This window comes from Calonectris borealis, chromosome 2 (assembly GCF_964195595.1).
Source record: "Calonectris borealis chromosome 2, bCalBor7.hap1.2, whole genome shotgun sequence".
Taxonomy (NCBI): Eukaryota; Metazoa; Chordata; class Aves; order Procellariiformes; family Procellariidae; genus Calonectris; species Calonectris borealis.
This window is the reverse complement of record NC_134313.1, coordinates 98369652-98397328: the sequence shown is the minus strand read 5'-3', so window position 1 is coordinate 98397328 and position 27677 is coordinate 98369652. Positions and strand designations below refer to the sequence as shown.

The following is a 27677-nucleotide window of genomic DNA, read 5'->3' as shown; positions in this document are numbered from 1 at the left end:
ATGGACCCATCTTGCAATTTTGCAGAAAAACTTGATGCTATCAACCCAGGGGTCAAAACTGGATCACTCAGCAGTATATATTCTTTTTAAGCAAAAAAAGGCTCAAAATCAATATTATTTTCCTCCCCTTTTTTTTTAATTTCCATTTAAAATAGATGAACATCCTTCACAAGACTGTCCTCTCTATGCTGCATAAGGTACTCAAATGTTAAGAGCTCTAATGAATTCAGGGGTTTTCTAGTCAGAAGGAACAATAAACACGTTGTTTTCTACTGCCTCCTTCATTGGGCGTTCATACTGTAGAGAAGGAAAAAAAGATAATGAAAAAAATTTCAAAAGTTTATACAAACATTTATTTTGCATAAGAAAAGAAACTGCAGAGATCCTAGAAGCACATTTAGATTCAGCTTTTAGTTCTCCAGCACCCACCCTGGAACAAGGTGCTGCAGGATGAGCAGCTCCCATGATACGATTGCTCCTTCCTCAGCCCTGCCCTTCTTTAAAGGTGTCCTTCATCAGGAGCACCCCTGGTAAGGGAAAGGCCTGTGTCCCTAAGCAACTCAGTGCTCATAACGGAAACTTTTCCCAGTGGAAAGGCTCAGGATTCCAGCTTTAACAGCTAAAAGAAACAAGCTCCTGGTTTTCAGCATCTTTTCTAAAATCCCAGGCCCAGTCTACTGTGGCGACCACAGGCATGGTTGTTTCTTCAACACAGGGAGCTTTCTTCAGCTCTGTGCAGTGCAGACACATGGCATCACAAACATCATAGTAATCCATCAGTCTTATTGCAGGAATGCTAAGCCCCCAAAGCCATCAGGTCTACACATAAAAGCTGGAACAGCAGCAGTAGCAAAATGGACAAGATGGAAACTAAGCATTGTATCAAAGTTAATTTGTAGATTAAGCTGAATACTCCATTAAAATGGGGGTGTAAGTTAGTGATCAGACTCTGAAGAGTTTAAGAACTTAAACAGAATATTTAACTGGAATACAAGGTAAGTGAATAAATTTGTTTTTTAGAAATCAAACTTGGAGGCATCAAGGCTAGATGTTGCCAGACCCAAAAAGCATCAGAAAGCATGCAAGGTGTTGTTAGGCTGCAGAGCTCCTAGCCACAGGATGTCACGGACACACAACTCCAAGGGCAAGTGGGACAAAGTGAGAGAAGAGAACTGCATTAAGGGTCACTAACTACACAGAAACCGGCCTCGGGATGAAGGAATCCCTGAGATATGAACCCAGGAGAAGCATTGCTACCAGATGATCCTTGTCCTTACCCTTTCCCTTAGGCAAGTGCATTTTCCCTAGTCCCTAGCAGGGCAAACACTGCTTTCTCGAAGCTTTCCATGCATCAGGACCGGGGGTCCCACAAAGAACCAGCCCCACAGATCAGCTAACCAAAGGTTTCCCCTCCCAGGACTTCAATTTCATTTTCTCACTCCCAACACTTATCAGCCAGGCCACAGCTCAGAGCCCACCACCCGTACAGAGCTGCTTGCATACTGCACATACCGTTGTATTCTGGATGGTGTCGGCAAAACTCTTTGCTGTTTCACCCAGGGCCGAGTCAACAGACTGAATTCTGGAAGAAAAGTGAGCTTGGCTAGTTTGTCTGTGAAGCGTTAGTACTCACTGATGAAACTTGAAGAGAGATATTTACTAATAAAAATGAACCTGAGGATTCCCCTTTTTGCAGCTTTTTGCCCAGCATTTGCACCAACAGTATCTTTTATACAGGAAATGATCGCCTCCTTCCACCTTCTCTGGCCCCTAGATACAGACGTGACCAGAGGGTGCACCTTGTTCCAGATCCTGGTATAGGTCTCTTGAGGTATGTGCCTGTCCTGCACAACTTTCCATGCAGAGAGTCCCTCATTGCACCCTAGTCCCAATTCAAAACCCTGACGAGGCTGCAAAGGCTCCATCAATGGACACTAAGTGGAGATGCTATACTGGGTTCAGAATACTTCCCGATATATCAGTGAGGGTACCACCAGGCTAACTAGTGCCCTCTTTGATGATCAGAAGACTTGTGAGCATGCAGAACAGCTGGTAGAGACATACCTTTGCTTTTGCTGATTGCAGAAAGAATTCAGTTTGAGCAACTGCGCGTTCCAGAAGTCCTAAAAAGACCCCCAAAGGAAACCCCCATTACTTGGGAAGGGGTGCCTCCGCGGGCTGGCACACAAGAAGTCATACACACCACTGCGTCCTTCTCCATGTTTGCCAAGATTTGAGTTTCCTTCTCAAGACTGGCAAGCTCTTCAACAACAATCTTCTGGAAGGTCTCCAGCTTACTCAGCCTAGTGTTGGAGAACAGAAACAAGTTTGACACTTTAACGTGCAGTAGCACAAGGCAGACGACAACCCCTTCACCTCCAAACCTGCCCTTTAGACAGAAGCAAACATCCTTGCAGAACCACATGGGGCAGTTTTGTTCTCAGGTACGTCACAGAGCACATGAATAGCTGTACCAGGTCAAACTGAAGATGAGTTTAGCTAAATAGCCTGTCTCAAATAGCAGCCAGTAACAGAGGCCCAGGACAGAGCATACAACAGGGTTCCCAGTGCAATACTTGCCCTGCATACTCTTCCAGCCTCCACGAAACTTCAGCAGAGGTTTCCCAAGCTGAAGATGACATCTTGGCATAAATAACCTCTGATGGGTTTTCCTACCATGGGTTTGATATACATATACGGTGTTGCCACAGGATGCCAGTGATTTCTAAAGCTTAACCAGCAACACCCTTATTAGTTTGGGTTTGCCACCCTTCCCCTGGCAGTGGGATGCCAAGCCATCATCTGATGGTGACTTTAGAAACTACCCTTCTAGGGTGGGACAGATTTGGCACAGCTGTGTCCCCACTATCCTGTGGCTCTGGTTGACTCCGGGTAACTTAGTTAATAACATCAAAGAATGGCAGCAGCTCACTGCCATCAAACTCTTATCTTCCAACCCAAAACTTTCCCTGGTGTTGTTTTTGGAACGCGAACTTCTCCATGTACCTTAATGACAAGCAAATTCTGCTCATAGAGAGAGAGCCTATTGATACCAGGGATTTTGCACTTTAAAGGCTGTTATTTCGTACTACGTTTGATCTAAATCTTGCAAACTGGATATGTAGGCCTGATAGACTTACTCGTATCTCAGGCTGTGCTTGTATTTCTTTTATAACAAATCCATAACTATTATAATTGATTTTTTTTACTTAGCTCCTATCTGAGAAATTTGACAACCCATAAAGCAAAATTACCTGCTTAAAGCCCTATCTGGTGAGTGCATGTAAAGTCCATTAGCTGGCATTTGTTTCATGCACATGGAAACAATCTATGGAAATGGGTCTGTAACAGACCCCTTACTTTTCTTCTCCCCCACTTCATTAAGTAAATCAGACTCTGGCTTCTTTCTTAAAACATGTAGAAACAGAAGTTACTAAGTGCAACAAGAGGGTTTTTAAACAGATTTGTGAATGCTGATGACAATCAGAAGACAGTCTAAGGACTGCTTCATCAACTGCTGTTAACTCAAGCTTGCTTTGCATTAATCCATCCACTCTCCCCTTACAGGCAAAGCAGGATAAATCACAGGAGTTACGCTTCTGAAACTCTTCTTACAGAAAAGGAAAAGAGAGACACACACAAACTATTTTACCTTACAAACCACAATGAGCACAGTAGCTTGCTGTCAGGTTCACTTACAAAGAGACACTTACAAAGAGACATTTCTTTTTATATCAAAATTTACACAAAGTTGAAACTGTTTTCAGTCAGCAGCAGACAGCTTACCTGCACTCATGTATCTGGTTCAGCAGGGCGGACACGTTCTTCTCCGAAGTCCTCAGGGCGTTCTGCGCGCTGGTCTCCATCCTTTTGTACCGGGACTAACCACAGGACATGCTGTTAGGGATGGGCAACAGCCCAAGCCAAAACCTAGAAGACTAGCTTGCAAAACCTTTCCCTGGAAGGCAAACCCTTCTGTGGGCTGCCTTTCAGCTTAGCGGAAACCATCTTAAGTCAAATTTAAACTGAAGTGAGATGACACGTAGGCAGGGTACTGCAAATATGAACTGATTTCGTTCAATCACACTAGTTACACCAACAGACCTCTATGTAACCCATGAGACTTCAGGTCAAGGTCATGCTATCCAGCCAGCAAAGAAGCAAACTTCACCAGTACTCCAACACACTTAACTGCACAAAACCAGGTCTTTTCTGGCACCACTTCAGACCAGCATTAATGCAAACTGTACATTTTAATCATAACTGATTTGTAAATGCAACCACCTCCAGTCTTGATTCAAGGATTAGTGCTAAAAATTTAGTGTGAACACCTAACACCAACTCAAAAAAAAAAAAAAATCATGGTTGCACAATACAAAGTGCTGATCCAGTACAAATCTGCTCTTGGGCACAAAATACAGATGGGACATTTACACCAACTCCCCTGGTGATAAAAAGGTAATTTCATTTACTATGAGAAAATGCCACACACGGCGCACATGTTAAGAGAGTGCACATTACCCAGAACAATTTCTTTAGTTGGCTGATAAAGCTTTCAAATGCAGTAATCACCCCTGAATCACTGAAGTCTTCACGCAGCATCTTGGAAAAAAATGCATCATCCACGCCATCATCCATTTCCTGACCTAGGAGAAAGCGTATGCCCAGTTAGTACTGTGCTGGAGGGCTTATTGGAATATAAACCCTCATGCTACTGAAGGGCTCGTCATTCATGTGAACAACAACATTTGTTAGAGAGCTCAAATTTGAGTCTTGCTCTTCTAGAGCTCACAAATAGGAGGGAAATGCCAATAGCAGCGCGATGCGTTACCGAGGTGGTAGGAAGCATTGGGACAGAAAGCTAAAGGACGCTGATGTATGAGGAGCAGATCAGGGAAATGGGGTTGCTTAGTCTGGGGAAAAGGAGACTCAGGGAAGACCTCATCTCTCTTGACAACTACCTCAAAGGAAGGTGTAGCGAGGTGGGTGTTAGTATCTTCTCCCAAGTGACAAGCAATACGACAAGGGGAAATGGCCTCAAGTTGCGCCATGGGAGGTTTAGATTGGATATTAGGAAAAATTTCTTCACCAGAAGGGATGTCAAGCATTGGAAGAGGCTGCGCAGGGAAGTGGTTGAGTCACCATCCCTGGAGGTATTTGAGACATGTAGATGTGGCGCTTAGGGACATGGTTTAATGGTAGGCTTGGCAGTGCTAGGTTAACAGCTGGACTCAATCTTAAAGATCTTTTCCAACCTAAATGATTCTATGATTCTATGAAACTGCCCCAAAACGCATTCAGAAAGACTTGTTAGAAAGCAGCATGGAAGAAGAGACACGGTACTAACCAAACGCAAAGAGCAACATATTTACAGATAATGAGGCAAAAGCACAGCACAGAGTCAGGCCACTGTTTTCCTGTCTTCTACTTATTCATCGCAAGGAAAGCCTAACCCCCTTCTGTTCGGAGTTAGCAGTGTTTTGCAGTTACTTTGTCCATTATCTGCATGCTTTTTTCAGTTTTCTTTTTTTAATAGCTCTAGACAATCACTATTCAGAAAGACTATAAAGTGCTGGCATCATTGAGCAGCTTCCCGAGTGGATTGTGGTTGGGGAACCCAAATTTCCTCATTCACACCCCTACATATCTGGTGTCCAATGGCAGTGCTGCAATACATGCCTTCTGATACATTTTGACTTTTGGAGAAGATATCCTCGCTACATACATCTCTCTTCAAGCTTCCACGTGACTATGATTTCTAGCATCAAAAAAGAAAAACTGAAAGCATTTAAACACTTCACCTTAATTGCCAACCTGACTTTACCTGTTTGGATCTCTGCTTCCTTCTCTACCGAATCAAAAAGTTCCCTTGGTTTATAGGAAGTGTCAGAGGACAAATGACTTGTTTCCCAACTGGAAAATTTAGGCTTTTTTATGACAGTGCCGCTGAATATATCTAGAAAGAGAACAGATGATGTTTCAGAACAGACCTGTTCTTTTGCAGGAGGTACGTGGCAGTAATACCAGCTACTCAAGCAAAAACCACCGCTGGAACTACCAATCCTGCAGAAAAGCAGGCAACTTCATTTTAGGGTCTGGCATCACACTGACAGGACAGGACAAGACTTCACCAGCAAGTCTCTTCCTTCACAAAAGCAGGCAACTAGACTGCCTAGTGCTATGCAGATAACTGGAGAGCTACCATATCTCCATCTGAAAGACACCTTCATTACTTGGCCCACTATTCTAACCAGAAAAAACACTCTTGCCCAGCTTCTTCTCCTCCTCTTTTCCAGCCCAAGCTCACAATCTGTTTATGCTCATTTGCTCCTGAGCTAATTTCAGCTGCTGCTTAAAAAAAAAATTGCATAAATACATAGGAGAGAGAAAAACTGTTCACACCCATAAAAGCCTTCTTTTCTGCAGCTTCACTAGAGTTGCCATACAGTTACTTTTAACACAGGAAAACCCTTAGGAACACAGTGAGGGCGGCTGCAGCCCATATTTTAAGGAAAACTTGCAAAAAAAAAAATCATCCCTTTGTCTCACTGTCCACTTTTCTGAGCTCAGTGAGGTGTCTCTGACCAACCACCTCTCTGGAGTCTCCATGGGGCAGAAAGCAGGAAGGTGGCGGAGCCCAGGACAAGGGGGACAGTCGGACCACACTGAAGTAGATTTAGGGTTCATGGAGCAAGTGTTCAAATGCAGTCACAGACCACACCCGAAATTTCTGAACATAAGCCTACTTCTGGCCTTCGCATGGTATCAACTCCTCTCCTGCTGTAAGACTGTATGTCAAACAGGGATAAAAACTAAGTCATCAGCACATATCTTCCCCCAAAATTAAGCAGATATGTTGGTGCAGCGAAGTATATTCTGCAAATGCTGAACAGGTAAGAGACATCGGGAACATGAACACAACCAGCTCACGAGAAAGGGAATGCTTTTGTCTGAGACCAAGGCTTCAGTGACTTGGCTCATAGTCACAACAGTAACTTTATGACAGTGTCTCTCAGAACTACATCAGCATTGGGAATATTAGGATGAAGTCAGCCCATTGCTGCTCGATTTTCTTGAAGTTCAGTTGTTTCCAATCACAAAGAGACTGTGCCACAATTTTGTATCAGTTTGTACAAGTTCTGTTTCATTAAAGAAAGGTCCTTAAATGTCACTTACCTAAAAAAAGCTACAGCAGTAGCTGTCACCATTTACCAAATGCTTATAACAATGGTCTACATCTATATTCTTAGGTATAAAGAAAGTCAACAACTTTCAGAGATGCTTATTTTTTAAAATGAAGTTGCACTGCACTTTCAAGTCATTAAAAATTAGTTTTCAGGCTTCTTTTATTTCACATATTTTCTCTTGGGTCACTGGGTTTGTAAATCCCCAGCTATTAATAGCTACACTAGTAGCGTTCCCCTGTGATCAAGGACAGGATTTAAGAGTTAATGATGAACTCGGGAATGTGTATAAAAGCATCTTGCCATAGCCTGTCACGATACACAAAACAGAGAAATGGAAGATATGCAAAAAGTATCCTTCAAATATCAAAAAGCTCAGTGCCTACTTGCCTTTGAAAGAAAATGACAACTCCATCAACACCCCATTCTACTTTTTAAACAGCTCTTCCATATTATCAAGACTGACAAACCTGAGTCCTTCCGCTCAAAACTTTCTTCTTCTCTTGACAATTTGCCAGATGCATCATAAAACTTCTAAGGAGAGAAGGACAACAAAGTAAGAAGGTACCCATCCTGCACTGCAGACAAGCTGCCAGGGACCTGTCTTGTTATAGGAAGCAAAGCGACGTGATGCATTGGTTTTAGATGAGAAGTAGCCTGGCAGCAGATTAGGAGGAGTTTAAGGGCTGCGTACTGCACCTGCGTGGCCTTCTCCTCATCACTGGAATAGCCCTTGGCAGACGCATCAAGTGATAGCGGACCCATTTCGAGCTCCTCTGAGAGCGTTTCATCTGCGCAAGAGATCAGCCAAGCAACACAGGCAATAGAGGTTGAATCCTGTATTGACTAGAAACCTCAATTTAATGATATACGCAGGGGGAAAAAAAAAACCAAAACAACACACCACCATCTCCTTTATCTCTTCACGTAGTGAAGAGACAGTGGCTCAAACACAGTCCAAAGGCTGTTTTATTTCTGGCTGCCAGTTAAGTTCATTCCTTCAGCTCTCATTAGCTCCAGCTAATGTTTTCTCTGCTCAAGAGACTTTATCTACAAACAATATCCAGCCCTCATAGCCATTACAAGAAATATCACAAGGCAGAATGCTTATGAAGAAAACGTGAAGGAAAAAGGCAAAATAAAAAAAAAAATAAAAAAACAACCCATGCCTAAAAAACACACACCACACAAAATAACTTTTCTAATGCATTGGAGAAGAATAAAGAAGAAATACCAGCAAGATCCACTGTAGGTAAATCATCTCCCTTGGAGCTGGATGTGCTTTTTTTCCTTAGCATCTCCTTTTGAGCTCTTCGCCTTGATGCTTCCTGATAAAACAAAACCAAGTCTAAGCATGTATTTTATTTAAACATTACTACAGAAGTAGGGTTTTGGGTTGATTAGTTTTTTTTTTTTGGGGGGGGGGCGGGCAGGGTTTTGGTTTTAAACACAAAGAACAGAGATACACTTGAAATATGCCTAACATACTAATAGCTCTCTCCAACACTGAAGGAGATCTGCACCGTGAAGTTCAATGTATGCATAAATTCTCCCTTTAGCCATTAAAGTTGTACAGTGGATGAAGTTTTTCATAAGCAGAATCAAAGCATTTTAGTCAAGAGAGAAAAGAAAAGGTTTCTGGTGGAAAATAAAAGCTTTTAATGCAACTACCAGTTCTGGAGAGTTTTTTCCCAAGCTTTCTGTATTTATGTGGGGACCTTTCCAAAACATTTGATACACAGCACTTAACGGCTGGGCGCTGGAAAAGTCTGGCATTGCTAAACTGTATTTTATTTTGCTTGATGTATGTCTGATCCACTAATTCCTCCGTCAGCATAATCCATGGTTAGTTTTCCCAAAGCTATAGTTGAAAGTGGAAAAGGACGGTGCATGAACCAGGACTCAGTGTGAGCATAGGACTTGGAATAAAAGCCCTGAAAATTGCCAGCAAAACACAGAGGAGAACATGAGCTTTCCCAAGGCACCGGCTGGCAGGACAGGGCAGAGGACAGCATGGGGACACAGCCTGGTAGGACCCAGCTGGGATTTCTGCAGGTATTTGGATAGGCAGCTCTAGCTCTTGGCACACCCCTAGAGCCAAATTCGTTCCTGTTAGAGTGACACCCGCATCAGCCAAGGCAGGTGTAACACCAAGCATGCCAATTCCTGCCCAATTTTCCTCTATCACAGGTAAATATTACAGTTGTAGAAGAACTTGCTTAGGGCACAGTTGTTTCTATGAAGTTTCATGCATTTTCCTAAGACCTCCTTCTTTCCCCAGCCTCTAGTAGACTAACACAGTCTCAGCAACACTGGAAAATTTGTCCATCAGAACATTTGAGAAGAAAGATAAGACCAGTTTATTTAATTCCCACTCATTTGTACACGTTTTGCATACGTAATATTTTTAAATCTGAGGCACCTAAGCATGACACCTCCTTACCTTCTTTGTCTGGTAGTCACTGCCACTACTTGCAGAAGACACTGGAAGCACTGCAAGGAGAAAAGCTTACCTGGTTACTGACAACGTAATTGCATGCCTTACCCAGTTAAGATTTGCATCAGAGCTAAATAATCCAGTTTTGAGTTTGGTTTTCTAGGCATTTACAAGAAAAAAATCACAACACTTGCATTAAGCTTCAAAATCCTTTCTAACAAAGCTTCTAAAGGATGCAAACATATGCAACTCACTGCATCCAGAGCAGTTGCCAAAAAAAGGGCAGGCTCAGCAGCTTGTCTGATGGCCCTCAAGTCCCAGTCAGGACACGTGGGCTGGCACTGGCCTGAGAACAACTCCCACGAAACACAGCATAAAGCATAATTTCTCCCTCAACTTTCTTTTGCTCTTTCCTCCCTACAGAAACCAACAGCTACCTCAGCAAGGCTCATCCTCCATGAGAAGGACAGAGACATTCCAACTCTTTCAGGGCAATTTAGTTTGAATTTGGAAGTCCCAGCCGCCACAGCCATGGAGCGCAGCCACAGGGGAGGTTTGCTGTTGGTCAGGACTGAGCAGAGGATGCTATCAGAGTTTATCACATCACTCAGAGAACAATTAGCCTCTCAGCATATAAATAGGGAAGCAGCATGCCATGGTCAGCAAACTGTACAGTTTTTCAAGGTTTATTGCCCAGTCAACTGTATTTCTGGAGACATGAGGAGGGAAAGTTGTAGGGGGGAGGTATGGCAGCTCCAAAGATATCTTCTTCCTCCTCTTGTGTTCAAGAGCACCAAAACAGCCATCAGCTCAGCACCCATGGGCTCTTCAAGCCCCATTACACAGAGGACTGCACCCACACAGACATTTAGGTGCCCAATTTCTACCTGGATGTTTGAACCTCAGTACATTCACTGGAGGGAAGGGGACAGAAGCCCTGTTCTTTGAGCACAAGGATGCATGATGCACCTCCTCCATGGGCACCCCTCATTGCCTGCCTCCAGCTTGCTCTCTCCTACTCACTTCAGGACTCAGCCAAATCCTCCTCCTTCTCAAACCATCATCAGCTATTTCCTTATCTGCAGTACAGTATGTCATGCATAGCCAAGTGTCAACAGGGGACCAAGCTTACCTTTTAATTTACTTCTCACCCTGGGTCTTTTTCGGGTATAGTCAAGAGATTTTGGCAATGGCCTTTTCTGAGAGTCAAGGATCCAGCTTTTTTCACTCTGACCAGTGCTTGTATTTTCATTATTGCTTTCAGAGAAAAGATGTTTCCTGTAATGGGACTAAAGACACTATCAAGAGTGAGTCCTGCTCAGTCAGCTCCCTCCATCCACCCAGAAGGCCCCCAGCTGTTCCCCTTCATTTACCACCAAATTATTCCATTTCTTCCTCCCCACAGTGCAATAGCTAAAGTATTTTAAGCTGTGAAATCTGCCAGAACAGCAACAGTTAACTACAAAACCAGCAGCATAAAAACACTGAAAGGCAGGTGCTTGCCCTTTGCAAAGGCTTTGCAACATCCTCCATCCTCATCTCTCCCTCCCTCCTGCGTCCAGATAAAAAGCTCTCGCAAGGAGGAAAGCCTCAGCGTGCCTCAGCTGCAGCCAAGAGTCCAGCAAGAAAGATAAAACGAACACAGATATTCACTCGCTGGTCTGGCAGTCCTGGTGTACCCTAAGCAGGCTATTTTGAGGCTCCCAGACTCGCATCCCTCCACCTCCGTGCTGGGTAAGCCTTAAACTTCAACCTCTTTAAGGGTGCAACCAATTCGTACAGGTGGATATACACAGCAACCAAAGGCTCTAGGGATGAAAAAGCACAGACGACCTACCGGCCTTCTCTCAAGCTTGTTTGATTCCTCGTTCTTGTTTCCTATTTCATAACTCCTGCCAAGTAACCCATAAAGACCAGAGTTAGACTAGCAGACGCTGCAACAGCACATCACAGCAGTGCAGAAGCGGCACAGCCAAATAGCAATGGCAGGGAGCTCCTTAGGAGATCAGCAGGAGAACTGAACTGTTAATGTGCAGTCAGTAGCCAAGGTTTTCTTCTTTGGTTGGTTTCTGAAAGTTGCAATCTGGGGATACCTGGAAATTAGCACCTTTAAAAGAAAAAATGGGCTACATACTTAGAGGTGGCAAGTCCCTGGCAGCTTGCTATAACTGGAGGTGGCCAAAGCAAGGCAAAGGGTTTAAGCATTTTTCAAAAATTAAATCAGTAATTTAAGTATATGATTAGGGAAGGGGGATGTTTAAGAGTTAAGGTCGTCTTATTGTCAAAGTGGACAGGACTCATTATTCTCTCTCTCAGGTACTGTTTAAATATTAGTATTGATAACATCCACAGATACTGCGGTAGCTAAGCAAGAAACTATTTTACTAGAAACATCACAGAGCCTTTCTGATCCCAACTTAAAACAGCTTAACTAAGTCAATGAACTCTTCTTTCACAGAGCAAGATGTTCATGGATGGTGCATGTATAATCCTGTACCTCTGATTTTGTGAAGAGACTTTCTGGCCAAGAATCTTTCCTTTAGCTTCAGTGACCTAAAACAGAAGCAGGTATTTGTCTTAGAGTTCAATTACCCCGTAAAATAATCTACAAAATTAAAATGTATCAGGACTCAAAAGGGCTAGAGGAGGAATGGATTACGAGTCCAGCATGGAAATTGAACTTTTTTAATGGAGTGGGATTTGTTGATTGGAACAGTGTCATAAATTGTAATAGACAAACATTTGTCGTCTTAAATGGAGTTACTTTCTCTTTTCCTTGCTTTGTGAATAACGCTTATTTTAAGCCATAACGTCATGAGAAACGTCATTTTAAGCACTAACACTGCTAGTAGCAGCGTGCTGTAAATGCAGCGCACGGTACCTGGACAGCCTTGGGAGAGGGCTGCTGGGACGCTGGGCCGGGTACCATGCAGCAGGGTTTTATGCTGACACCCAGTGGCAGTAGCAAGGACTGGACGGTGTCCAATTTATAACAGCAATTTGGGGTGTCCCATTAAGCACCCATCGCCTCCGAATTAACAGGCAGCAGTGACAGCACCTGCACCAGGGAAGAGGCTGAAAGCCAAAGAGTCTGTACGGTGAAGCCCCCTTGACAGAAGCCATCAGGAGCAAGTTTTCAGCTTCCTGGGAAAACCCGCGCTGGTCAAAGTTTCAGAGCAGAGTGACTCATTTTTATCCAATTTTTCTAACAGTCCGCACATATAGGTCAAGCTGAATTTCCAACAAAGTTTTGCAATGACCAGCTTTAACCAGGGATTCCCAACGTGCCAAGTGCGGCTCAAAACAGATTTCAGTCTCTTCTGGTTTAGCCTAGGAGTACAAAGTGAAGGATGCGCAGCAATCTGCTTTCAGTATTCATAAAACACAAACAGAGGTTGGCCTTCAATCACAAAGATATCCTCCAGCCTCACTCAAGCAACAGCTCAAATTCCTATTGCAGTTGGTTTTATCATATAGTACCCACCTCAAGATTCAAGTAGTGATGAGTGCTCTCCCCACCCCAAAAAAATATGTCCATGTATAGCACCATACAGAAATACAGGAACCTCAGATTCCCAGTTGTCTGTTTTGCTATAACAGTGTGTCCATCCTTACTGCATTTCTGCAGTAAGAGATATCCCCTGCTTCAAGTTACTACTCTGCTGAGCTGGGACCTTCACGCATCTCCTAACAGCTTCTGTCTCAACTTTACCTTTTCATGACTTGCAGAGTCCGAGTTTTCAAAGTCATAGATTTCCTTCCTGCAAGACAACATATATGTGGCATTGAAATACAATTGTGAAGAGTCACCCTATAGAACTTCATTAAGAATACGGGGGGGGGGGGATAACGTAGTTTGTTTCCACCCCCCCTCCCCTATGAACACCATTGTACAGTAAACACTTGCATACTTTATATGCCTAAAAATGCTGTTTTCTCAGCTTCTAAAAATACTACTTGTTCTTTTCCTGCCTGGTCTCTATTATTGTCTGTCTTGATTCTCACTCTTTCAATTGTAAATTTTTTAATTTTAAGAGAAATATTCAGAAGTTAGCCTATCCCTGTTTATGTGGTGGATATTTTGTTCCCACATCACCAATAGTAGTACGTAGTAGGAAGAAATCATGAATGGAAAGATAATTTCAGAAGCATTTAAGAGAAATAAAATCCATTTAATTCCCTCTTGAAAATTCTAACACCTAATGTTTGTTCTCTAATCACTTCTCTATATGCATCTAGATTTTGTTGTCATGTCTTTCAACATTTAAACTTAACTGTACCTTTATTTCTTTCTCCAAATCGTAACTATTTAACAAATCCTACAATTATTGCTCAACATACAGTACACCCTCCCCTTCTTACTAGGGAAAGAATAGGAAGACTGAAGAACTGAGTTCCTCGTTAAAGCTTCCTGAAGGGAAGAAACGCTCATTTTCAGATGAAACACTAGAGGGAGCAGAATGACCAAACTAAGAAGTTCTTCTCCACCTCTAGCTTCTACACTGCTGCTCCTGTTTTACGACTGGTATTTGCGGCATCAGTTTATTTGGCCTTAAAACACAGAACTTGTAGTAACGATGAAGTCCTGCATCAAGGTTTCCCATTCTTATCTACAATCAATCAAAAATTTCATCTAAACACTTGGAGTTTTTTTTAAGCTAAGAGTCAGTAGACTGAAGCAGGACACCCAAGGAAGCCCTGGAACAGCCAGAACAACAGCAGAGATCCTCGCGTACGGTTCATTTGCTCTCCTGCCCAGCAGCAGACAGTAACTTGCACACAACACTTAGCAGAGAGCGCAGGAGGAGGTGCAACAAGACAGACTTCCAGTGCCGCAGACTGCATACGGCCATCAAATCCTCGAGTGCTTCTGCCCCCAGTGCTGCTAGCTTTGAACATGAGCAGATCGATGCATGGGTGTGAGAGAAGGGGACAAACTGAGAAGGAGACCGTCCTGAAACTCTAGGACACACGATGCCAAAGAACAGGGACAATATCCAAAAAAGCTTAGGTATTTATGAAAGAAGCTGCCACTCATAACTCAACTCACTGGAGGATGGGAGGATTACGGTTGGGTGAGGAAAAATGGAAAAACCAATGTGACATAGTATCACAGAGGTGAGGGCATTTTTGGCAGACTAGAGTTAGCTTCTGAAGTCTTTATTGCTTTGGGGACCCAAAGGTTCCCACTGAGACAAGTTATGACTCTTCATAGCCTCCTGCTTGTTTTGCTGTCTGTTCTGTTCAGACAGCCCACCCCGTGGGCACACCGTCCCCTCATTAGTGCTAGAAATGGTCTAAAATCACCTGGTACACCAGTCCCTGCGTGGGCACAGGGCTCGTGTGTCATACCTGCTTTCGGTCCTCTGCTTGGCCAAACTTGTTTTTCTGTTTCTCTTTTCCGAGGTAACGTCCTTCTGAAAAGAAAAGGGTTTCAGGATTTAAAACCACAATACACAAAGTCATGTTCTTATCCTAGAGCCTGCTAAAAGCAGAGATAAGGCATGCCAGGGAACTTGTTTCTCCTATTGCAACAACTGTCCAGGTGCAACTGTTTCCTGCAGTTCTTCCTACCGGAAAGTATGGGATTCCCAGAGCTGAAACTGGGGGGCCAAGGGCGTGAGGATACAGAAAGAAGTAGTTCAAAAGCTTTGAATTCATTGTGCAGTGGGCAAGCGTTACAGAAACTTTAAACTGTCAGTTAAAAAATAATTAAAAAAAAAAAAAATCTAAAACTAGTACCTGGAAATGTAAACCTAAGAACAAGTCTAAAATGTGAATTCTTATGTAAGCTAAGTACCTACTACAAATGAAAAATATTGTTTTGGGAATTTAATTTCTCTCGTGTAGTGCATAGACTAATTTTTTTGTACCTGGACACATTAATAGAAATTTCCAAGTGCTCAAGTTGTCTAAAGAAACACAACTACAAATGGCTCAGTTACTTCTTGTTAATTTACCCAGGTTGCAAGCTCCTATGCCAGGAGTACAGACACAGATCTAGTGTGGGAGGATCATTAGAGCTCAGATACAAAACTGAATAAATATGTCCATAGACTTCCAAGACTTGCTTCCCTTCAGGAAGTAAAGCTTTGCTCTTGCAGACCACACATAAATCTTGTGACACACGAGGTTGTCCCACACAGGGCCAGGCTGGTTGCCCACACGCTGTGCTCCTGGACACAAGCACAGCACACCGCTGCCAGGGGAACATACACCGAATAAACAGTTGAGCTTGAATTACTTGGTTGCGCCACGCTAGAACGAGGTTGGCCGCTGTTGCCTCTGCAGATCACTCCTGGTGCTAAACGGCACGTTACATCAGATACGACACTACATGGGCTCAGGACACCGCTTAAGGGCCAGAGTGGGTCAACCCATCCTAGCTTTCTTCTGCAACTCCACCAGAGCATTTCTTCCCTGCCCCATGTCTCTTCACTCAGGTGGGCCTCAAGGCAAACATACCCTTGGTGTTGAATCCTTCATGGGTTCTTCTTCCAGGGGCTTCTCACTGGGGATGAGAGGACACATGAGAGGAATGCAGTGCTGAGGGGCTGTTCATTTAAAACTCAAAGAGTCAGTTTGTGAAGTACTAAGAGGGAAAAAAACTTGCACCAATCAGCATCAAAGCAGTGGTTTAAAAATTGTGTAGGGTAGAAAGCTAATCAGTAGCTCTACAGAAGTCCAACTTGTTAACTATAAGAAATGCTGTCCTGCAAAGCTCTGAAAAAAAGGTATTACAATGCCAAGGTGAACTCAAATTCACATGATCTTTCACAAAAGTCATGGTCCTCATTACGAATAGCTACATATCTGGTGAGCTGTAGTTACACAGCTGAAGTTGAACTCTCTGTAATACAGCCGTATGCTCATCTTGTATTTGGATTAAATCAATGATGAGAGAGAAAAGTCACACCAAAGTAGCAGCCAAGCCAGTAACCAAACATCACCATTCTGCAATTCTAAAGTACTGTAACTCTGGGCAAGCAGCCTTGCTAGCCGGGGTGGCAAAACTGAATCTTTTTCCATTTAGTAATTGATGGAAGAAGCCTCAATCACATACATTAAAACCCCAGGGGAGGGAAAACAAAAAGACAAAACCAGAAAAAAACCCACCTTGCAACTTTTTGTCTGCAAGACACTCACCTAGGCTTAGCTTTCGTCCTTGGAGATGGAGTTTTGGACTTTTTTGCTGAAGGAGGCAAGGAAACTACAGCTTCACCCTCTGGAGCTACTATTAAACGCTTTATCTGCTTTTGCTGTAAGGCCCACAAAAGCCTTCACCACGTCACCTGGGTGACACTTAACTGGGTCAGACTTAAGAAACTGAAGGGAGCCATGCCTGACCTGAGCCTTGGTTAGCATCTTCCACGTCAGTCTGCTGGCTCACTGTAATCACGGTGACACCAGAGTTAACCATTTTCTGCTCGGAGACATGAAACCATGAACAGAGCGTACATATGACCAATAAAGTAGTGGGGTTTTTTTAGGAACAGATTTTCAGTGCTAGCCTGTGGCAACAGCTGGATGACAGGTTCATCATTAGCCACACATAAAAACATTTTAGGCTGCATATAAGTGACACTATGAGCTTCTTACTAGGAGCATCCTGGCATTCCCTTATAAGAGGGAATAAAATTGCATCTTTCTTTTTAAAGCAGTTTTGCCAAAATTGCAGCTCTGGAGGCAAATGTTTGGGCTGACTTCCCACCAATAAAAGATGGAGTTTGAAAACATCGTTGGGTCTGGATACAAACTAGTTTTCTTTGAAGAAGTCTGCTATAAAAAAGCAGACTGGAGGAGGGGGAAAAGGGGCACAGAGACTGTTTCACCATACACCAAACACTTACTGCTACAGTGTCTGTTAACTGCTGGCTGTGCTGAGAGGCTAAGTTGTCTGATAGAGTCTCTGTGTTTTCAGAGTTTGACGGATCTTTCCCTCTCTGTGGATTACTGGGCTCCGATAGCACTGCGGAACAGCAATGGCGTGAGAAAGTCATTGCAGTGACTGAACACGCATACACACACCCTTTCCATTCTTACACACTTGCATAAAAGCATAACAGTACAACTTATTAGGCACAAACATCTCAAGATTATGTTTAATAGAACAAAAACATCAGGCATCTCCAAACTACCCAGTGCAGAACTGCAACGCTAAATAAACAGCATCTTGAGCCCACCCCTTTCTAAGCCCCTCATACTGTATGAGGATGTACAATTTCATCATCTTATTGCTACCTTGACTCTTAGCTCTGGAAGACGTGGAACAACCCTTTGTGTTTGGCTAAAGCAACAGACCAGCGGGACCTTCCACCACCTCTGTTTCCCTGCACTGAATCTCTACCAGCCACTGCAAAAGCTGTTTCATTACAGATTAACTACCTTCTGCCCTTTGTACTCCTTGATTGCTCCAAGTAGTAGAGCCCACCTTGTACTTCTGTGTATGCTTCATTGTGGACACTGATGAAGGAGCTTCTCCCTCACCTGCACCTCCAAAATCTGGAGGACTTCCATTCTAGCTCATTTTGGGCTGTAACTGGGGGAAATGGGAAGAACTACCAAAGAAGTTACCGGTCTCAGACATCTAGAGCTGGAAGTAGCTCTTTCAGGTATTCACCTGGAGGAATCTGAAATGTACAGTAACTAAGAGGAAAGTAAAAAATTTGCTTTTAACACAGGCACAGAAAGAATGCTACCTAACTTAAGGGCTCTTCAAACTTGTGATTCATTTTCTGAGATGGTGGGTGGTAGCAGTAGAAAGAGAGCTGCAAGTTCATTGTCTTAGAAGACCTGGAAAGACCTGTTAAGCAAGTTACCCCAAGGAATAATCCACACACAAAAAAAATCACTTTAAAAACTGAAGTACAGCCAATCTTGCAGCAAGGACATACCCCAGCCTTCAAAGAGAAAAGATCACTACATGGAAAAAAGCCACCTCCCAAATAATTTGATACTGAAATTGAACTGAGGAAGCATTTCCTGTTTAAGACTGATTTTGATCATGCGTGCCTTGTTTTTGTGCTGAAAGCAGCTTTTCTTCAAACTGTGGGTCACAGCCTTGGTGGGGATTTACAGAAGAACTTCAGAGCAGGGTAGAAGGAAAGGAAGGAGCTACTTTCTCTTCCCCTCAGACCATTGCTGGGCTTGGACCTTCCTTTGGGTCAGGCACTCACGTGTCACACCTGTACTTCAGGCTCCATGTTCCCTCGACATCTATCGTATTTGTAACAAAATTAAACTCAGCCCAATGATCCTGGAAGGAAACATCTTGCAGGAGATGTTCACCAGCAGCAGGGGAAATGACACCATTGGATCACGGAAAATTCAACGTGCCCAATTCAAAGAAATACAAAGCAGTGGCTGTAGGCTGGTGAGCAGAAGGAAATAATGGCTATTCCAGGTGCAGCTAAGAGCCTTTCCTACCTTAAGGCACACAGCTACGTTTGTAGTTGGGGCACATGCAGAGACAGCCCTGCGACACTGCGTTTTACAGCAGCACTCGCAACGCCCCTGCGTATGGCAGCAGGTTACCTCCTGCAGAGAGGAGCTGTGCCGCTGCGAATCTCTCTCTCTACAAACAGGAGCTGTAGGTGAGCATTTCTGCTCCTTCAGCTGCACTTCCACAACAGCACCAGGCATCTCCAGAGCATCAGGAGGTGATTCTGCCCCTCTACTCTGCTCTGGGGAGACCCCACCTGGAGTACTGTGTGCAGCTCTGGAACCCTCAGCACAAGAAAGACATGGACCTGTTGGAGCGGGTCCAGAGAAGGGCCACAAAAATGATCAGGGGGATGGAACGCCTCTCCTGTGAAGAAAGGCTGAGAGACCTGGGGTTGTTCAGCCTAGAGAAGAGAAGGCTTCGGGAAGACCTTATTGCGGCCTTTCAGTACTTAAAGGGGCTTATAAGAAAGATGGGGACAGACTTTTTAGCAGGGCTTGTTGCGACAGGACAAGGGGGAATGGTTTTTAAACTAAAAGAGGGTAGATTCAGACTAGCTATAAGAAAGAAATTTTTTACAATGAGGGTGGTGAAACACTGGCACAGGTTGCCCAGAGAGGTGGTAGGTGCCCCATCCCTGCAAACATTCGAGGTCAGGTTGGACGGGGCTCTGAGCAACCTGATCTAGTTGAAGATGTCCCTGCTCATAGCAGGGGGGTTTGACTAGAAGACCTTTAAAGGTCCCTTCCTTTAGTATTCTACGATTCTCTATCACGTCACATTGTCAGAAAGAAACAGAAGTCGCCTCCCTGCAGGAAGCCTTGGTAGAGGCTGCACCACTACACAGAGGAGAGCGCATTAAGTGCCAAGGTGCAAGCACTGGTCCATCAGAGGACCCGTGCTTCCATGGGCACACAGATGCCACTGTCCCTTCCTGCAGGGAGTCTCCCACAGGCACCAGCACAGCGCAGCCAAACCAGGAACCATGCATAGGGCAAGCAAGGGAGGAGAGATAGGTGCATCCCACTGCACCTGCAGGGGGGGAAACACCACTGCACACCCTTTGCATGTCAGAGGTCTGCCAGCAGCAGAGATGTGCCTTGCCGGGCTACCTGCCAGCACACAGATCCAGCCTCCGTGAGCTGTTCCCCTGCCCATGCAATCCCAGCAGCACATGGCCGTGGCGCCTCATCCTCGCTCCCTGGGCTAGAGGGACTCCATGAATACCAGTTACCAAGTTCATGAGATATGAACAGCAGAAAACTGAGCTTGGGGGTTGCTTTTTGTGTGTGTGGTGTTTTTTTGTTTTGGTGGGTTTGTTTGTTTGGTTTGGTTTTTGTTTTTTTTTAAATGTGGTTAACTGCAAGCTGTGGACTGCAAGTGAAGACACTAATTTTAAAACTAGACCATTTAAATTTCATAAAATAAAATAATAATTTAAAAATCACCTGTTTCATTCTGCCTGGCTTGCTTCCCAGCATGGACAGACTCCTTTTCAGCCACATTTATCTGTAGGTGTGAATTAATCTCATGTGAAAGTGACCTTAAAAAAAGTAGAATATTTATCTAATAAAGTCAGCTATTTAATAACATGACTAATAGTTGTTAATCGCCAGCAACAAGTCATTGGATGCTAGCTGAGTTAACCATTTGGAAATGTCTCAGCTCCTGCAAGGATAAGCGACAGCGGCTATACTATGGCTATTTACTGTCATGTAAGGTCTTCTGCAAACCTCATGGTCTGTGGATGAATCACAAGTATAAAAAAATTAACCATATTAACATTTACCAAAAAAAAAATTAAACACATCCCCTGTGTTTTTACATTAGCTTATTAAAAAATTGAGGTTTTAAAAGTACTCTACTTGTAATCTGGAAGTACTATCTACAAAGTCAATCTAAGATTTGTGTCTTGCAGCATCCCTTTTCTGTTCTCCAGGTTCTCATGTCACAATTTGCTCATCCTGTGCAATGTAACACTTTGAGCTAATTAAGAAAATGTTTATCCTTCAAGTTATGCAATTAAATGCCATAGGCTTTATTTCCTACTTCAGAAACTCACCAAAAGTAATCATACAACACTGAATTGATTAACAAACCAGTTTAAACTTCCAGCTTCTAAACCATAAATTGAAGTCCCCTGAAACTTCTTTCCTAAAGTCTCTAATCTCTCTTTCAGGCCAAAGCTAAGAACATCTACATGGAGAGTCACAAATCCTCAAGGGGAAGACAGATATATAATAAACAGACATGAAAAAAAAAACCCAAACCAAAAAAAACGCTGCATGTTTTTGCCCAGTGTATACCAAGTAAAATATAGTTTAAAAAAGAAAAGAAAACTCATACTAAGAGCTTACCATCATTTTTTCATCTCCCAGGACTTTTCTAAGTATACTTAAGATTTCAAACTCAGCACTGAAAGATATTTTGATTTTCGTTGCTTCCATTTTGTTAAGAGTAGCAGGAATCTTCATGTAAATTTTAACAATCTTTTTTCCATCATCCTCTGCGTAAAAAAAGCAGTTAAATCTGTTTTAGAGCAAGACATTCAGTCTACCACCCCAAAAACATTTGAATAAGTGTGTGGGTGTTTCTAAAACAGTCTCTTTTACATCTTGCCCATGCATTTCCAGTTACTATGTTCATTTCTTTCTCATTGGATCAAGATGATTACGCTATTACCTAGCACATCTACAAACTGACCCCTCGCCATGTCCTGCTTGGGTAGGGAGGGCAAGTTATTGTGCTAAACAGGCCCACAGAGAGTCCACAAGCAGAGCTGGGCAAGGTGACCATCAAAAGGGCACAAGAGGGAGGGGGGAGAAGACACAGGAACTCTCTTTGGTGATGGTGAGATTTTAGGTTGGCTCCATGCGTCTTGTGGACCCACAGCCAAACGGAGGATAACGCTGGTTGGAAAATCTTACCCTTCAGGCTGTAACTGCTGACTGCTTCTTTCGACAGCCTCACAGAGTCCCAAAGAGCACCCTTTGAAAACCAAAGCCACCACATCAGAAGGGCTGAGCGAGCAGCCGCTGCGTTAGGCTAACCCAAGGCCACGTGGGCTTTGCTGTTACCTCGTTACTGTCCACGTAGAAAGTCACACTCTGGCTGCCGGTGTTGAAGTCGATCCAGAACTCCTCCAGCTTCTCATCTGATGGCTTCTTCACCTGGGGAAGCACAAGAGCAGTGCTGCCATTCCCAGAAAAACCCCACAACTGCTGTCTCATTCTCAGTTTTCTTTAACAAGACGAAATTGGAAAAAGTGGATGTGTGTACACCTGTGCATGCCTTACAGAAATAAGAATTGGGATCCACCAGTGAGTTGCCAGCCTACCGCTCACCCACCCATACCCATGAAGTCAGACACCCCTCTACACCAGCCAAGGGAAAGGCAATACGCAAACGCTCGCATGTCTGTGGCCGGAGAGAGTTTGTGAAAGTTTTCTGTGTTTCTGAGCGCTTGAAGTAAGCGGAAGCAGTGGAACCGGCTTCCATCGACTTGGTTTTGATTCAATACAGCTGTCAGGAACGGTGTCACAAATAGGTTTACTTAAAGACCAGTAAAGCAATCTGCAGAATCTATAACTGCAACTATGACCTCTCCTGCACAGGCATCAGGCTAATCTTGTTTTCTAGCAGTCTGGGAGCAGCTCTGCCGGCAGAATCAGAGTTGTCCTGTCCTCCTGTTTCTTTTTAGAGGTCTCCCTTCTGTCATCACCATGAAGAGAAGCGCTGCCTCTATCATTTGGCTGATACAAAAGCAAAGTCAGCAGCAGTAAGTTGGGAGTTAAGTGACAAATAAGCAAAGTTTCGAACTAGAATAGAAGGTTACACTCTACACTCCAGAAAATTAAGCTCTCCAATACAAAACAAGGAGGGGGGGGAACCATATACCACAGAAAGTAACATTTTAACAGCAGTAACACTGTAGGGAGGGCATCACAGTGTTAAGGACTATTACCTCGTTCATGTCAGCAAAAGCAGATATGCAAGGAAATGAATAGACTCTGGAAGAAAAGCAGACTTCGCATGATACATTCAACATCAGAGTCCAACTTTATGAAAGAAAATCTTTCAGATAGGTTATTAATCTTATTTTTCAAAAAAGAATCCATAAATTCCTAGAAGTAAATTAAGCTTGGAGAAGCTTAGAGAATATAGTCTTTTAGTGGTCATGCATTGTCTTTATTGAATTTACTTTCAAAAGAACCACCATTAAAATGAATAAAATCTCTTTCTTAAGAAGAACTTCATTATTTACATGTGATGTGAATTCTTTTTTTTGTTTGTTTGTTTTTAATATAACCCAAGTCAGTTTACAATCCTAGTTTTCCCTTCCTGCATCCGTTTAGTCTGTTGGTTCACAGCTTACCTTCTTTCATCCCCAAGCCTTTCATTTAGCTGGTTAAGAAATTTTCTGCAGTCCTTCAAGACAAATGACATCTTATTAAAAAACAGGCTACATTTCCTTTGCAAAAAGTTATTCTATTGGGCTGTGTAACCTCTACTCCAATTATAAGCTTTTAATTGGCCAAAGGCCACTGGGGAAGAAACACTGAAGTTACTACAAGTGGTTCGACCCAACTTATGACCAGCAAGCCTCCAAATATAAACCACAAAAATTAACTTATTTATGGTTCAGAAGTAAAACAACCTGGAAATAAAAGCTATTTTAGCAATATGCCATTTTATATTTGCCAAATTAAAAAAAAAAAAAACAAAACAAAACACCACCATTCACAAATAACTAACTAACTTTGTATATTTATAAAATCAGTTTTGTAGGAACTTCTTACAAGGACATCCTGACTGAACTCAAACAAAACTAGCCCCTATACAGACTTGTCAAGTATGTTGTTTGCAAAATAAGGACCCTCACCGTCTCAAATTCTCTATCCTTGATCTCTTTGAAAGCTTCAGCAAGATAGTTATCTTCAAACCAGTGGTGAACAAGGTCATCCCTCCATTTTTTTGTCATTAACCTACAAAGTGCTTCTGAAAGGGCAACCTGAAGGTCATAATCTACATGGTAAACATAAGCACAGGATAAATATCTCCCCCAGCATAACAGAGGGTTATAGCATTGCTACTCTTGCACAAATATACTATACAGTCATATCCATCAAATGGGATGGATAGCTTCAGTTTCACCTAGGAAAAAAGCGGAGGGTAACAGCCAAAAGCGTTACCTCCAGCATCCTCAGCTCCCCCGGCTCAGCGAGGTCGAGGTGCAGAGCACTGCTAACCATGACACACGTGTGTGCGTCGGGAGATGTTCCTGAGGATCAGGGAGAGGATGAGAGCAAAGTCTCATCACTAACTCACTACAATTAAGTTACATTTCACATACCATGGTAATGCCCAAGAAAGTGTTATTGCTAGGAGAAAACAAACAAGATTTCACTCAAGAAGCTATAAACCTTATTAACTGAAGTTGTCCACATTGTGGCAAAGTAGTTAAAATCTATTTTTTAAAGACTAACAGCAAGAATATTTTGTAAACACATACATAAAGCTGATCTAATTACCTTCCTACACATATATCAGTTCAGCTTTTCTTATTAGTTAATACGAATTACTAATACTAACCAGAAAGAACTAATGCATTGTTGCATCTAACAATTTTTGATTAATATTTTCTTAAAGTACCATGTGATTTTCCTCCCCCAGAATCAACTACCTACAAGGAAGTGATTTAAATTATAATTCATCTGTAACAAATAAGCAGATAAAGTAAAGCCAGAGAACCCCAGCTTCATAAGAATAACCACTAAGTACTTCTTACCACCAACCTCCAGTATAGTTTTTGCAAGGTCTTTCCTGAAACAACATAATGCAATGAGTTAAAATGGAAATAACTGTAACTCTTGTTGCAGGGAAGACGGTGTTAGCTACAGGAGCTGGGGGGAAAACCGCTTACGTGAGCGAGCACATCTCTTCAGACAGAGGGAATTTCTTTCTCTCCTCCCGTGAGACACTGTCAAGTATAGAGTTGAGAGTCCTCAAAGCCTTTGCCCCCGCAGAGGAAGGGGCAGGACAAGAAGTGAAAGAACTCAGTAACATATTTTGCACATTTTTAATCTAATTACACACACTTGTGTGTGCATGCATCTGTATTTTCTTCTCCTAGTACGAGTCTTACCTCCTGCCGCAGAGCGCAGCAAATATTTGCCTCTGTCACTAGATGCCCTAGTTCAGGTAAAAATAAATTCACCAGCTCTTTCTTCCCTGGAAAAATAATTTGAAAGGTTACAGCTAGCAATGAGCTGGTCTCCGTATAAAAGATAGTTGAAGCAACTACAGTTTGTGGTGTTGAAGGAGTAAAAATATCCCAGGTGGGGATTCAGTTTTAAACAAAACTTACAACTATCTAATCCTAAACAGAAAAGGGAACTTGTAGCTTCTCTGTAAAAAAAGCTCCAGATACTTTAACTGCTGACCTGGGTAACTATTTAAATAGGTACAGAAAGGAGAAGCTACTTACTAACTGCAACAGATAAATCCGTAATATACAGCTTTTGACAAAGTCAACAGAGCAAACCACTGGAGTATTAACTAGAAGACGCTCGTGCCCACTCTGCTCCCACTAGAATAAGCTACAAGGACCCAGCCCGGAATGTAATGCTTCGTTTTTACATGACTTGTGAGCCTGGATGTCTGGGCACACAGATACTTGCTCTTTCTGAAAGCACCTGCTCCCCTGCCCTAATGGAAAGCCAGCTGCAGCCACAGACAAAATCTTGCTGCTGAAACAAATAAGAGACAGACAGACATCACTCCGCCTGGTTAGGATGGCTGAAGGAGTTACCATGTTATTCCGTGGAGGTGGTTGCCTTCAGCAAGGGAATAACACCTGAAGCCACTAGGAATAGATGTGCAAGAGCAGACTGTCTAGCTTCAAATCCTTTCAGAAGCACCACTTACCCTGACCAAGTGAAATACTTGATGTCGACTATTTAAACAAGATACCGCAGCTAGATTATTTTTTTCAGCATATTCAAAACAAGTAAACAAAAAGAAACAGTAAAAGGTTTTGTGCTCTGATGTAAATGTTAATGAAAGTTAACTGGAGGGAAATTATCAGGAGGATTTAATGAAAACATTACAGGGAGGAGGAGGGGGAGGCAGGGAGTGGAAGGGAGAAGAGAAAGGGGGTAGAGTTCAAGCAGAATTAAGAAATGTGCTCCCGAGACTGAGATTCAGGATGTCAAGGAATGGAAGGAAAAACAACACTGACCTTCATTACTACACCTGCAAATCACCTGATGGAAAAAGTAAAGGAAGCCTTCGTTAACACACCACAACCCAAGAACAGCAGTACTCACAGTGCTGAGGCACTTATGCCCCCACTGTCACACCTCTCAGGGGCTAAAATAATATAAAACGTTACTGTACCCACATCAGGAAAAGCAGTGCCACCTGATACAGGTATATCACGTATGGTAACCCTGATCATACAGGTTGGCATTATGCAGGGAGGGTAAAGGGAGCGAAGCGCCCGCTTCCCCCTGGGATTTCAGCAGCACTCGAGAGGCAGCGCCCTCAGGTTCCCTGGAAAACCCCCATCGTGCCATCGCTTCATTACTTTTATTGCACATATGGGCCTATGTAAAAACACATTTTATGTTTACACACTACAGTACTAGATATCATAACATATGGTACCTGAAGAGTGTTAAAGTCCATTGAGAAAAATTAAAAATAATAATTAAAAAAAAAACCACAACACAAATAAAACAACACTTCATCCTCCACAGTGAAAGCATATGGAAGAAATGGACCAGGGAGACAAAGAAATCAAATTTTGACAAATAAATAATTTATAAATTATCTCATATAATTTCAATGTGGTTAGTAGAAAAGAAGAAAATTTTATTTTGCTCAAATATCTTTTATCAAGTCTCCAAAAAAGAGTCATAAGTATTCAAATAAATTCTGAGGCACAAAGTGACACAGTTCCAGTAAGCTACAGGCAAGACTGGGGAAACAGCTTGGGGAAAGAAGCTAAAAAGCATTCTTCCTACTGAAAATTTACATCACTGGGCCTCCAATACCTTTAAAGTTATGAATATCTAAAATAGAAACCTAAATGAGAATTGTAAGCAGTTCAGATTATTCTTTAAAAGTAAATCAGCCATTTCAAACACCGTAGGAACAAATTGCCAAGACCACCTCAGCAAACGCATTTGCACGTAAGATGCAGCTCAGTGCGGTAACTTGGGTATTTAAGCAAGGGCTTTAGCACAAAAGCTTTTGTTTACAAAATGTGTCAGAACTTCTTGCACATTTTCCTGCAAAAACAAACACTTGGCTTCACATTAGAAAATGAGAAAAGCTGCAGCCCTGTGCAGCCCCACAGTAGCTTCTCCCAGGTGCATCAAACCTCAGCCTAACACCAGCCCAGAGCAGGCTGCTGGGCACTGCCCGTCCCCGCCACCTGAGCTGCCTCCCAGGCTCAGTCCTAAGAGCACAAGGTCCGCGTAACTATTTATTTTTTAGCAGAAAGCTGTTTGTGAACAATGGCTTTCTTATCCAATAAAGGCAACCCTTCTGCCCCCTTAATGTATGTACATACCAACGCAGAGTCAAAGAAGTCTTCCAGAAGTAACAT

The 27677-nt window shown here is 42.9% G+C and overlaps 1 protein-coding gene across 1 annotated transcript; it reads right to left on the bottom strand.

Moving 5' to 3' along the window:
* Positions 1–237: 237 nt before the first annotated feature.
* SYCP2L (synaptonemal complex protein 2 like) lies at positions 238–27677 on the bottom strand. Its single transcript, XM_075140702.1, has 32 exons — positions 27642–27677; positions 26304–26328; positions 25209–25294; positions 24987–25075; positions 24852–24886; positions 23946–24088; positions 23439–23491; positions 23028–23073; positions 22141–22233; positions 21991–22051; positions 21421–21569; positions 20512–20572; positions 17478–17590; positions 16975–17044; positions 16768–16813; positions 16089–16132; positions 14974–15064; positions 13334–13382; positions 12119–12174; positions 11459–11513; positions 10754–10910; positions 9628–9677; positions 8419–8512; positions 7884–7975; positions 7655–7718; positions 5825–5956; positions 4522–4646; positions 3787–3881; positions 2204–2303; positions 2065–2123; positions 1513–1582; positions 238–297 (listed from the first exon to the last, which is right to left on the bottom strand). Exons 1-32 carry the CDS (start codon positions 27675–27677, stop codon positions 238–240), a joined length of 2499 nt encoding a protein of 832 aa, XP_074996803.1.

Excerpts from the sequence above, each read along its gene's own strand:
- SYCP2L (XM_075140702.1), bottom strand. The coding sequence starts at position 27,677 with ATGTTACTTCTGGAAGACTTCTTTGACTCTGCGTTG. Across the intron at positions 16,814-16,974 it reads CGTGGAAGATGCTAACCAAG|CAAAAAAGTCCAAAACTCCA; the intron begins GCTCAGGTCAGG and ends TGCCTCCTTCAG. Across the intron at positions 2,124-2,203 it reads ACATGGAGAAGGACGCAGTG|GACTTCTGGAACGCGCAGTT; the intron begins GTGTGTATGACT and ends GGGTCTTTTTAG.